Source organism: Tinamus guttatus, unplaced genomic scaffold, assembly GCF_059628265.1.
Source record: "Tinamus guttatus ecotype Peru unplaced genomic scaffold, ASM5962826v1 Tinamus_guttatus_pri_ptg000104l, whole genome shotgun sequence".
In the NCBI taxonomy this organism is placed as follows: Eukaryota; Metazoa; Chordata; class Aves; order Tinamiformes; family Tinamidae; genus Tinamus; species Tinamus guttatus.
This window is the reverse complement of record NW_028288638.1, coordinates 776,541-789,623: the sequence shown is the minus strand read 5'-3', so window position 1 is coordinate 789,623 and position 13,083 is coordinate 776,541. Positions and strand designations below refer to the sequence as shown.

The window sequence follows — 13,083 nt, the reverse complement described above, 5'->3', positions numbered from 1 at the left end:
TTTAAAAACTGGAAATCTATCTTGAATATAATTTTATTCTAACATATTTGGAAATGCAAGGAAAGCAGGCTCAGATGATATATAACAAAAAGCTTTTGGAAGTGTGTTCAGATGGGTTACTAGAGCATCGCTACCCCTGTGTGAAGAGGAATAGGCCCTGTGTTGGGTAAAGCAGACTTACTGACTCCTAAGGGGGAATGTAGGATCCTGACAACTCTTTCTTCACACTTACCCTCTATGTGCATGTGTATTTTAAGGTTTGTGTGTATGCATATAGATGTATACATGCAAATATGAGCATGCATTAAATATGTTGCTGTGTTATTATACAAGTATAATATGTATTATGTACATGTACATATGTATATATGTATTTTTTTTTTCTTTCATATGGCTATATTTTCTAATGAAACTAGCTCCTTAATTTCTTTTTTCTTAAAAACCTATTTTACCAGAGTTCATGTGGAAGTGTTTGGAGGAAAAAGTAAAACAGCAAACGAAAAAGATTTTTCAGCTTAAGCTTTTCAGTATTACTGAGGACATGTTTTTTCTTGGAAGTGACTATTGTGTTAGACAAGCATAGGCAAATTCTATCAAGAAGCTTTGCTCTGAGTACTTAGAGTGCTTCTAAGTGTTCCCCTGTTTTAAAAATGTTTTCATCTGTTTTTAACCTAGTCAGGAGAATTAAGGACAAATGACTTCATTTTTAGTGTTAGCTGGCTAAGTCAGCCAGGTAGCCAACAATACTCAAAACAAATACATGCAAACAAACCAAACCCAACCTTCAGTTTCTATGGAGTACCAAAAGCACATGTCTGGGCTATGCTTGGGTAACTTGGTCTGCTGGCCAGTACCTAAGAAAGCAGGGCTGTCACTGTGGGAGGCGTTTGGTGGGACAAGGGGCCACGGGCAGTGGTGTCCCTCCAAGGACAGGTGCCACTGAGGATGGGCAGCTGCACGGTATGGTGGGGAGGTGGTTATCGAGGCTCCTCTCTTGTGGTGTGGGCACTAATGCTTGATGATATCTTCCTGAGTCAAAATCTTGACAAAATTCCTCTTCTGAGGATAAGATTCATGGCTTCCTCACACACGATCCAGGCCTGGACTCTGTTGTGGTTGGACGCGGGTTGTATCCAAGTCAGCTCCTGTGGCGCAGCTTTAGGCCTGCTGCTTTCCAGGTGCCTACACTGAGGGTGTTTCCACTTAAAGCAGAGTTAGCGGCATGGATTTTACTTTATTATTATTTTTTATAACATATATGTCAATCTAATTGGCATAGGTTGCTTCTTTCATTTGTGGTGAGGCTGTCCAGAAGATGTAAATGGCTGATTTTTTAACTTATGTGTCTCCCACTTCCATTGGGGTAAATGAGGAACAAAGTGGAGCCAAGGGCAACGCACTAACTGCTCTGAGTGTCTGAAAATTTCCAGCTCTTTCATTTGAACTTGCATAATTAAAGAAATTTCTTTCAAACTTTTCTTTATGTGCAAGGCAAAGATTCTGACACCCTTCCTCTATCCCCTCATATTCATCTTGAATGTTAATACTGAGTTAATCTTTTTTATACCAAGTAAAATGGAAGTGAAGTGCTCAAAATGGATTATAGAGATTATACTAGAAAAAGATTAAAAGATTATTTCCTTAACTTATTTTCTCAGTTAATCTGTAATATGTGATAATTCATAGTCACCAATTCATGTATGTTAATTCCTCTTTTTTTTTCTGCCAAAATATCAGATTATCAGCAGTTTCATCACAGAAATGAAAGTTTTATCTTGTGTGCCCTTTTTGAAGCTCTCACAGTAACAATAACTTTTCTGTGCTATCCATAATGAGTGGTGGTCCATGGTTATGCATTACTATTAGTGAACTTTACTGAACTCTTTGGAAAAAATCCTTAGTTTCCCTGTGCTTTGTTTTTCCCTGTGTAACATGTAGTGAGCTGTAGTGTTTTCCTACTGCTTGTTTGTATCCAAATGCCTCCCACATGTACAGAAAGAAGCCTGTAGTATTGCCCAAAATAAAAAGAAAGGCTGCATTGCTCCTTAGAGCATCCGGCAGAATGACAACATAGAGCAAATCTGTTTTCTTCTGTTTCAGAAAAATGCGACGAGCCTCTGGTCTCAGCGCTGCCCCACTCTTCCTTCAGCAGTTCATCGTCCAAGACGAGTAGCTACGTGCCAGGATATGCCAAGTTAAACAAAAGGGGAGGTAAGGGCTAGCTCTCTCTTCTGTTTTTGCTTTGAATATAAGAGCATATGTTGGGCAATATTTTTAAGATGAAAGTGCTTTTGATGTAAAATTCCAGTGCTAATGTTTGTTTTTAAGGAAGTTTCTGACAGATCATTTTTAAAATAAAATGCATTTCTTCAGAATATGGCAGTAATTGTGTGCTGTTGCGCTACTAAGAATCACACTGCTAAACATGTAGTAGCACAGGCCAAGTTTCTGCTATTAATGGAGTCCTACCAGATGATTGCTTGACTGACTACTTCAGTTAAAATGGCATACCTGTTTTCCTAGGGCAAAGGAACACTCGCGAAGTCATGCTCGTTGGAGCAAAATGAAACAGCCTTCATGTGCTTTGTTGATATAACTTGTTCCCCACCTTATTAATAACTGCTATCATCCAGCATTTCTAGCACCATAGGAAACTTACCCTTTGCATTTATTTTTTTTCTGTAAAGCAATGCCATATTGTACAGAAATAACCAAGCTAACTTGACACATGGTAACTAGAGGTGTAGGTGCATAAGTATGATGCTCCATCTGGTCTAATTATATCCTTAGAGCTATGCAAATTTATTCCAAGGTCTTGAATGCAAGTCTAAAACTTCACCCATAGGAATATTCATAGCTTGCCTTGCTATTTCTAGGTGCCTGTGTATATACCAAAATGGTATAGAACTCTAATTTCATAGGAATATGACACATTTACACATGAAGGTTTAGAGGAACAGAAAATTAGTATTCAGAATACTGTTTACTTTCCTCTATGTAATTGCAGTCTAAAAATCTTACTAAGATTTAACTAAGTTTCTTGGATAACTAGCTTGTGAATCATTGTTTCCCCAGAATGCGCATCATAAATATAATGAGCTGACACTGCAGCTAGAATTAAGGATTCTTCTGAGTTCAGAGAGAAAGTGAGACCAAGTCTTACAAGTCCCGAAGATCTATAATAGTGCCAAAACACCAGTATTGTAGATGGTTGGCTCAGTTGCACTGCTAGAGTAGCGACTCTAGTTTGCCAGCTCTTGCACGAATTATGTTGTTTCTACCTAGATGCCATTTTCTGTCTCTGCAGAAAATAAAAACTATTGAAACAAAGTAGGCAATCTCTTTTCTTCGGGGGTTTGCATACAAAATCTGAAATACCTTCAGCTAGTGAAATGCTCTTAAAGTTAAAAGTGGAATTTGTTTCATCCAAATTGTAGCCTGGGTTGCCCAGGTTCTCCTTTTTTTTTTTTTTTATATATATATACAGCATGTGGAATTTGAGATGAAGAAAGTCACCTTATAAGCAAGCAGCGACTTTACTGTTAGCCTAGTGGAAATTTTAACAGTATAATTACAGAATGGTTATTCACCTAGAACCAATCATTACAAAAATACTATTTTTGTGAAGTCTCAATAGTACAACCATGCTTTTACACACGCTCCCTTAAGTCTATGCCTTTCCCTGGGTGTTATGCCCCGCTTTGCAGCAACTGAGCCCATGGCTACATTTGGGTTTGCGGGGGGCTATGGTGGATTGCCGGTGCACCAGGCTGCTTACTGGGAGGAGGATGTAGACCATCTTGATGGTGAAGGCAGTCTTTCCCTCTGATGGGGTGACTTGGTTGGAGTTGTGTGGGGTTTTCAGTTTTGGGGGGTTGCATGGTGTCTTTTTTATGCCTTTTTTCAACACCCGCCTTGCTTTTTCCAGGAAGGTTGGTCATGGTGACTTGCTGTGACCAGGCTGCATGGGCAATACTGGTGGCACCGACATTTGGTCAGTTATCTGCAGGTCACCAAATGTGAGGGGACCACTCAGGGCTGAGGTCACATAAGGAAGCCCAGCCAACCACTCAGGAAGAACAGGGGGACAGGACTTTGTGCAGGAAGGCCCATGGCAGGACTCCAGTAGCATCTGGGGCTGTCTTTGGGAGCTGAAATGGTGCTGTGCACCCATGGGAAGGGTATGGATCTGTAGGAGGCTAGTTGGGCCACAAAAGCCTTCATGCCCTCCAGCCCTGTCATTGATCTTTGTCTCCTGTTCTGCAACTCTGTATATCAGTTTTCCTGTACCACTATGTTCTACTTATGTAGCTACTTGGTTTTACTGTCTTTAGTTGAGCTACTCGAAATTTGGAATATCATTAGGAATTAGACCATGCAATCATTTAAAGCCAAGATAAAGCTCAGAAATTAGGCTGAGTTACCTGGTTCAGAGAAAAATCAGAAAAAAATGTGACCACCAAGGCTCAGTCTTGTGGCTTCATAATGGCCATGGCCTGTCCCTAGCATTGGCAATAGCTTGTCTCCTGGGAGGTAAGGCTGCAGCTTAATGGAAACTCTTCTGTGTTTGTCCTTATTTTGCTATATGCATTTTGGTCAAGTTGCAACATATCTGCACATGGATTTTGATGGGCCTTTTGGCTCCTTAATTTACATTTTTCGAAGTATTTATAGTCCAAGTAAAATAAGCTATTTATACTATTTATAAAGCAACATTCCATTCCTAAGACACTATGCATCATTTAAGGTTGAATTTGTCTTCATGTTCATTTACTTTCTATACCCTCTTGTAACATACAAAAGCTGCAATTGGACTACAATACAACTTCATACCAGGATTCTGCTCACCAACCTGGTAATGACTTCGCCATGAGCATTTCTCCATTATAGTTGACTAGATTTGTTGTGCTGTTGTAAATAAAAGGCAAATCAGACATCTGGGATTTAATTTTTCCCTACAATTATATTTGCCCTCCCCTTTCTTACCCTTCTAATCTCTTCAGTGCAGTTATCTTTCAGTTATGTTCCTGAGCAGTATGGGTCTACAGTGCTGTCATTAATCAAGCTGTTGCCTAATTTCGTCTATTAAAAGGTCATTTGAAATGTAGCATTCATGCATCTCTCTGCTTAAATAGCAGCTACTTAGATTGTTGTCATCCTTATCTCAATGCCTATGAAATCTGACACATTTTTCAAAAGTTTTCTCCGTGTGCCTTACCTAATTTTACTTACTCTAGTGCCACAGTATCATATGATCCACACTGGAGCCACCAGGATGATTTCTTACATAAATGATAGAGTTGTGTAATGTTTCACACTTTATGGTTTAGGACATACACTTTCTTAAAAGAAAAGCAGATTAGATTGACCATGGCTAACTTGCTTAGGAAAATGTTCTACCCATGATCCTCTTACTTCGTTTTTATGTTTCCCCTGTGTTTCCCTTTCTGTTCTGAGACTTGATTTCTCTTTAGAGGAAGCATGGAGACATAACTTGAGCTTTTTTGAATGGATTAGAGGAAAGAATTAGAGAAATAAATAACTCAGTGGTTACTTGCAGGTCTTGCCAGACTATGCTAGAATTCATTTTGCAATTATTTTGCAGTGATGATAATTAAATAGCAAAAGGAAATTCTTACAGGTGACCTCCTGGTTTCTATTTTGAAGCAGGGCTTTTCAAATACCATAAAAATACTTTTTCTGCGTTAAACTAAGAACTTACCGTAATAAAAAAAATCCGCTTTTTAAAATTATGATTGTGCCTCTACATGAAGTTTGTATTTTTCACTAGATTTTTACCTGTAAAACTAGCAACTTTACATCTGCCATAAAATATTTGATTTGAATACCGGAACTATTTTTCCTTTGTAATATGTTAAGCACTATGTACTGCTTGGGAGTTTTTAAGTGCAACTTCACTAGCTTTGTGCAGAGATAAACTGTTTTAATTATGTGCTTGGTGTTATATGAAGGACATTCAATCAAATATAAGTATATTTTAACTAAGAAGTTTATTGTCTTATAAGTCACTCGTACTAAATTTATGTCACTTAAAATGTTCCACCACAACATGTTTCAATTCAAATCTTTTTGGCAGTCTAACTTGCAAGAGGTTTCAGAGTTCCTTCCATTTTGTCTCCTGTTAAACTAGTCCATACTGTTACCGCCTTACTAACTAGTGTCATTAAAAGAAAAGAGAACGTTTGGTTAGCTGTTTCCAGAGCTTTCTAAAAATCTATCATATGCTACATATCAAACATATGCTTTTGCATAATGTCAAGTTTGTAAGGCTTGCTGTCTCATGACCTGCCATCAGAGGGATCAATGGGCTGCATGGCTTCATGAGGAGGATTCTTAGCATACCTTTGATATAATGCATTTCAGTCTTCCTTTTAATGGCCCCCAAACTGTCAGACCTTACACTTCTCACTAGTACAAGAATTAATGTTGTCCATCATGTATCTGAGAGCATTTCAATTTAGCGGAGGAATTCTTCATTATTTTGAAGTAGTCTAAAATTGTGTAATGTAACTGAAAGCTGTTTGAGGCTGATCAGAGTCTTGGAACCTCAGAAATAATCCTGGTAGAGAGTGGGAGTGTGAAGGTCAAGATGAATGTTTGGATGTGTGGACGATCTTTTAGCAGCAGAGTAAAGATGATGATACTTCCACCCAGGCATTCAGGGCTCTTGGGCAACTCCAGTATTAGCAAGAATCTGAAGCTGTTGACCAAACTGATGAGAGGATATAGTGTTGGTGGTGTTCTGTAGGATGGCTGATGTGCAAAAAATTGTCCTTTTAGCACCACTATAAAACTGTTCCCTAGGCTTTCACTTCGCTATTTCAGGGCTGTGTCTCCTTGACCTGTTGTTGGCATTATTCCTGATGCTTCTTTTAAAGACATATCAATCTTAAGTGTTGGCATGGATGGTGCTTGCAACAGTTGATTCTTCTCGGTGGAACTTGAAATTATAGCTTATGTGTGGAAGGCTCAAGAGGTTGTAATGGGATATGATTCTTTTATTTTGGAAGTCAGATCCTTTCTGCAACAGCTCTGTACTAACTGCTCTAACAATTTAAAAGAAAAATTGTGAAAATATGACCTTAGAAAGAATTTGAGGGCATAGTGCCTTGTCTCTTTTTAGTCTGGCTACTGAATTTTTACAGGACCATAAGCTATCTTATTATTTTTCCAATTCTTTATTATATTGCCAAAATGGAAAATGAAAAGTGAATGTGGAAGGAATGATATGTCTACAACAGCCATCTTGGAGGAAATTTTGGGTAGAGTTGTTAGTGCTTTGTAACTCATTGTCGAGCTTACTGAGCACTGTCTTTTCTCAGGAAATAAGCACTTAAGCATAACGTGGAGTAAGAACAATGACAGCAATGAGAACCCTCAGTACTGTTCACCTTGACTTTGTCTGTAGTAGAGCTCTTGATGGCTAAGAATTTGTAAATAATTAAAATGTGATTCCTTTTTCAAGACTGATTTGCCTTTCTCTACATTTGCCTTAGGTAAACATGTTGTACAACTCTGCCAACATTTATTAGCTGAAACTGTGTTGTTGCTGTATAATGTACAGCAGATGAAATTAGGTGATTGGAAGCCAAACCAGGTTAAGCCCTGTTATCTTTTAAATAGTTTGTTTATTTATTTATTTATTTATTTTTACCATTTAAGTGTGGTAAGTGTGAGAAGTTCATGAGTTAAAAAGGCTCTAGTGCTTGCCTTACTAATGAATCCTTAAACATATTTGCACTGGGCGTGTGGTTGTGTTGCACGCATACAAACTCAAGTGCCTTAGGAACCTTTAAGAGAAACTTTAAGTACTTTAAGTTTTGTTTCATTTTGTTGCAAGATAACTTTTGCTGAGAGCAAATGAAAGCTCTTTCACCTAAGCAGCATGATTTTCTGATATTATTCCTGTTAAAATCTCCATATAACACTGACTTTTGTTCTGTTGTTTTTCTGGTGTGTTTATTTGTTTTGTTTTATTTTTCTTCCTCTCTTTAAATAATTCCAACTCAGCTCATCATTTTTGAGTTCTTTCTTTTTTTCTAAACTAGAAAGAGGTGTTCTGGAGGAAAGATGTTTGTCCCCTTATGGCCATCAGTTATTGTAGGGCTCATTTCTCTTGCACACTTCACCTACCTCACATCCTACTGTGTAACAGCTTCTGCCTATCTCATCCTCAAAATAGGTGACGGGGCGCATTTATGTGGTGTGTGGGTTTATTATTATTATTTTTCATGTTTTTATGCCATCCATACACCATGAAAGCTTGTATCTCTTTAATTTGAAAATAGCTGTGATGATTGTCACTTTGTTGACCTTAGCATGTGCTTTTTGTGCTTCAGCAATCCGCCTCTAATGAAAAGTTTTTCATAAATATGCATATTGGGTAGAAGGAACTCCTGAAAAACACAAATTAAAAACGGTTGTGCCAGCTTGTGCCTCTGAACCTGCAGGTTGTTTTATTCTCCAATGTGATGTAGGGCAGTAAGAAGGACTGACTGCCAGCAGATAGCAGAAGCAAGAATTTTCAAAGGTGGGAGGATGAGGGGGGGAAGAGGCTAGAAATGAATGAAGCCTGTAGAAGGCAAAGCTCGATTATCTGACTCAAAAATAAAATACTTTTGGGTTGTTCATGTTCCATAACCCAACGGATGGAGATGATCAGATGATGACCCTTTTTTTTTTTCAGGTCATAATTAATTGTCAACTAAAGCGTTCAGATTGCATAGCTGGCTTATTTATTGTATATCTAGAAGGTGGGGAGGAAGCAACATGTTGATGGCTGTCTGTGTTTTGCAGGAAGCCCTTGCAGAGAAATCATCTGCAAAGGCAGCATTTTCTAGGACAGCTACAGGCACAGGTCAAGCCCCAGGGGCTCAGACTGCCAGGGACAGTGAGGCGGGTTCACCAGAGCTGTTCGTCTGAGTGGCCTTTCCCATATTCTCCAACGGAGTTGGCTTTTGAAGCATTCGTACTTCAGTGTTCTTACTAGCTTAATCTCTGTCTTGAAAAGGCAGACCAGGGAGCAGGCTAAAGCTGATTAGCTCTCTCACTGGACTCCGAGGACACATTTTGATTAACACTGGAGCAGGAGCTAATAGATGTCAACACTGGGTAACTGAACCATTTATATTTGAACTTTAGAAACAATATGGTATGTCTAGTCTCTTTCTCTCTTACTGTTTCCAGTCAGATGCTTCAAATTTCACATGTGTGTGAGTCATATACATAAGAAGTGTAAAAGTTCTCAGCTCTTTCTAAATGCTATTGAACTTGTGTTGCTTTTATTGGGTGTGTGTTTTAGAAGCCTTCATCATGTCAACATTCATAGAGGTATCACTTGCTCATGAAGGTGTTAGTATTAGATAATGAATAGGTGTTAGTGGTAGTAGGATATTCTTAATGGTAAGGATTTTTTGGCCTGTATAAAGGCAGTTTTTCTCACAAAACAAGAACAGCTCTTTAAAACTGGGCACTAAAATATAGTCATTCTTTGTCAAGACTGAAGGTATTTTCTCTGGTGTCTGATTTCAGTTATTAAAACGGGCAGTGTAGTTTGCCCCTCTTTATAAAGGGGCAGCTGGCATATGTTGCATAATTAAAATTTAGAGGTGATATAAGGGGTCAAGCTGTGTTTTTTAAAATGCATGACACATTTCAGATTCTATTAGCTGTCTCCTCAACTCAACACTTCAAAGAAGGCTAGTCTACACACTGGAGATGCCGGCCACAATTAAAACAGATTGGAAAACATCATGTTGCCTCAGCATTACTCTGCTTGCATGGATCAATGGGTGTATGCCTGATAAAGAACAACTGAAGGTATGAAAACTGCCCAACCTGTTGAGATAGGTCCAGCATGTGCAGGGACAGGGAGACAGATTCCAAACAAGGTTAGATCTGTGGATACTTCAGGCCAGGACAGATTTGAGACTTGCATCTGGCTTTGAAGCAAAGATGTAGTGAGTGAGGGAAAGTGAGTATGCTCTCCACTACTTTTAGGTAGATGTCTCAAGGTGGAGACTGAATATTCCCTGCTCTCTCTCGCATGGTATTGACTCTTCCTTTATGTAGGCGAGGTGAAGTACAACTCGTAGATGGCCTCATGTAGTGCAGCTGGAGCACTGTGTTTTCCAAATAAGTCATAAACAAGCAGAAATACTGGTAGAAATGGGAGCTATTTGGCTGCCATTATAACCTCTGTACTGCAATATGCTGAAAGAGAGAAAAGAAATAATGTGATAAAATGAGGCTATTCCCTGCAGAATGGGAGAGTGCAGCTATTATTCATGTTTCAGTCTTCACAATTAGACTAAGATTATTCACAAGTGAATCTGAGCTACACAGTAAGAAAGGGAACATTAATACTCATTATTTTTTATGCAAGTTTTTACAAAAACCACAAAATCTCTCTGGATCTAGAAGTTTGACTTGGTGAAATCACTTACTGTTGATTTCACTTTGCTTTGCTTCACTTTTCTGGATGAAACTGTTTTTCTTCTCTCCGCATGTATGCAAGACTCACTTTAGTAGAGCTAAGTCTCTGTATGTATATCTGAAAAAAAAGAGTGCACCAACTCTTACTGAGTGAGATCTCTTGCTCTTTAAAACTTCAACATCATGCCAGCCCTGTATATATCCAGTTATAAGTGGATGGGAGGAAGGAGAAAAATGGAGTATTGTACAGATCATATTCAGAGCTTTTTGAGGAAGGGAAAATGCTTCCATGAAGTAAGAAAAAGAATGATTTTATTACATTATCACTGTAGATTATTACAGTGTCACTAAGACTTGAGTCAGGTTTGTCCAGAATGACAGATGACTATCTCACTTCAAAGTGGGAAGCTGCTGGTGTAACAAAGAAGCAATAGTGAAGTTATGCTCACCCAGATAGAGATATATCTATATATGTACATAAAAAGCTGCTATTTTTAATTTGCTCTTTGGTATATGGAGACTTGTGCTGTAGAATAGTTGAGGATCAAGCAGTCTTCAGAAGAAATGCGAATGGCAGTTAGTCCTGTTCTCTCACGGCCCATCCTACTTCTCTTTCTCTGCTTAGCATAGTCCAGGTTGGGTTGTACTCTTCAGAACTAGACATCTTTGTTAACGGGCCTAACCAAAGAACAACTGAATATCACTAATGGGCTTTTGTCTCTTTGGAACCGCAAAACTTTCTGACCACCGTTAGGGTGGGAATATATTTCCTGATTGTGGTGACAACATTTGTTCAAACAGTCAAAAGTTGTATTTTAGATGACTGCATTTTAGTGCTTACTAATGTAAAACTGAGTATTCCTGTTGGGTTTTGCCCACATTATTAGCAGTTAAGTAATTCTGCCTTAGTTAAGAAAGTCATCAGATATGATCTGGTGTTCGTAGTGCAGTTTTATTTTCTTCAATACTAACAAGTTGTATATTACCTTATGGCAAGGAAAGCATCTTCAGCAAAGCCTAGTCTGGGAGTACTTAATCTACTGGCTGTAACAGCTGGGATGCAGCATTCCCATAACATGCTTTGGTTGTATAGACACAACTGTTGCTTGCATGTGTTGATTTCTAGTTTTGTTATTATTTATTGCTATTACAATTAACCAGTTTCAAAGTTATGCCAAAGTAGTGTTTGGTTATTGGGAAGAAAATATTGCATGCCGAACTTTAAAAATAGTAGCTATTGAGAGATAAGAGAAGCAATCACAGCTATTAATTACGAGCCTAATTAGGGTGAGGATTCTCTAAAAGTTACTTTAATGAGCTTCTGATTTCAAGGTAAAAGCAAGCTCTGCACTTCATGTGCAAAATTCTAGATGATCTTAAATAGATGGTGATGATGATTTAGGTCTTTGTCTTCTGTTGAAAACCTTTAAAATGGGAAATTCAGCTAAGGTGGTGACAGGCAACAGGTTGACCTATGGTCAGTGTTTGAGCCAGATTCAAGAAGACAGCATTGCAAAGGAGTATGATAGCTGGAGATCAAAGCAGACACATGAGGAACTCTGTTGGAATTGGTAATAAAACACTGTGAATGCTCCAGCTTTTAGGTTTCTGCTAGACTGACTAAAGGAGTTAAGATGAGCCTCAGCCTGGGAATGTTTTCTCCACAGCTGCCTGCTCTGAGGCCCAGGTACTTTGTCACAAATATGTGCTATGGGCCATCAAAAAGCATATTCTCATTTTAGTGTGTTACTCACTGATGGCTCTTCTTGCTTTGTGTTTAGATTGTTGCACATACGTTTTAGCTGGCTGTGTAACTATAGGAATATATTTTCTGTGTAGTCTGATGTGACTCATACAACTCACACAAAACCTTAGCTATAGAAATACTCCTGATTTCAAAAACTTACTGTACTTTGCAAGCAAGGGATTCAAAGGCTGTAATCATAGCTTTTATCTTGTAAATTTGCCCTGAGCACTTTAAAAAACGTCTGGAGATTACAGCATAAAGAGGAGGATGCTGCTGATCAGAATAATGAGCAGCACTGTGGGATTTCAGCTCTCTGTCAAGGTGCTATTACAGAAATGTATTTAATCATGTATTAGATTATCTCTAATAAATACAAATTGACTGTTTTAGTTTAAAATCTTGCAATTAAATATAGGCATTATTTATTCATATTACTCGAAGGTCATTGTTAGTATTTTGCTGCTTGCCAACTTTGCTGGCCAATAACTCTTTTCTTGTGTTTTAAACAATAGTTTGTTTCAAAGATGGTATTTAGTGGTATGGCATATTGAGAAAGGGCTTAAGTGGTGTAATAGTGTCCCAACACCAGGAGCTGAGACCATTATTTAAAAGATGATACTAATATTAGAAATTCAACATGAACTGCTATTACAGGTGATAATTGAAACTGCAGTGTAATAACTTTCAGCAGTAATGGTCTAAGTGACAATTCTTGAATTCCTGTGAGCATGTAGGGTCTAGGAAACCTTAATTTGAAAAAAAATATGCCCAGAGTTAGTTTTGATATTGATCAAAATATCTTCGTATGTATTTACAGAATTCAAATAATGAGCATTAACAGCATTTGGGCAAGCAGTATCTGAAGCATGCTTCCCTTTCCT

At 38.2% G+C, this 13,083-nt stretch overlaps 1 protein-coding gene and 1 long non-coding RNA gene across 2 annotated transcripts in view; one reads left to right on the top strand and one right to left on the bottom strand.

Annotated features, from left to right (window-relative positions):
• Positions 1 to 13,083, top strand: part of LOC104565350 (contactin-associated protein-like 2) — a 971,843-nt gene that overhangs the window by 298,246 nt on the left and 660,514 nt on the right. The window contains exon 2 of the mRNA XM_088520855.1: positions 2,101 to 2,211. Within this exon, the coding sequence (XP_088376981.1) occupies positions 2,101 to 2,211 (111 nt within the window). The remainder of the gene's footprint in view (positions 1 to 2,100; positions 2,212 to 13,083) is intronic.
• Positions 1 to 13,083, bottom strand: part of LOC148595409 (uncharacterized) — a 152,313-nt gene that overhangs the window by 52,208 nt on the left and 87,022 nt on the right. The window lies entirely within an intron of this gene.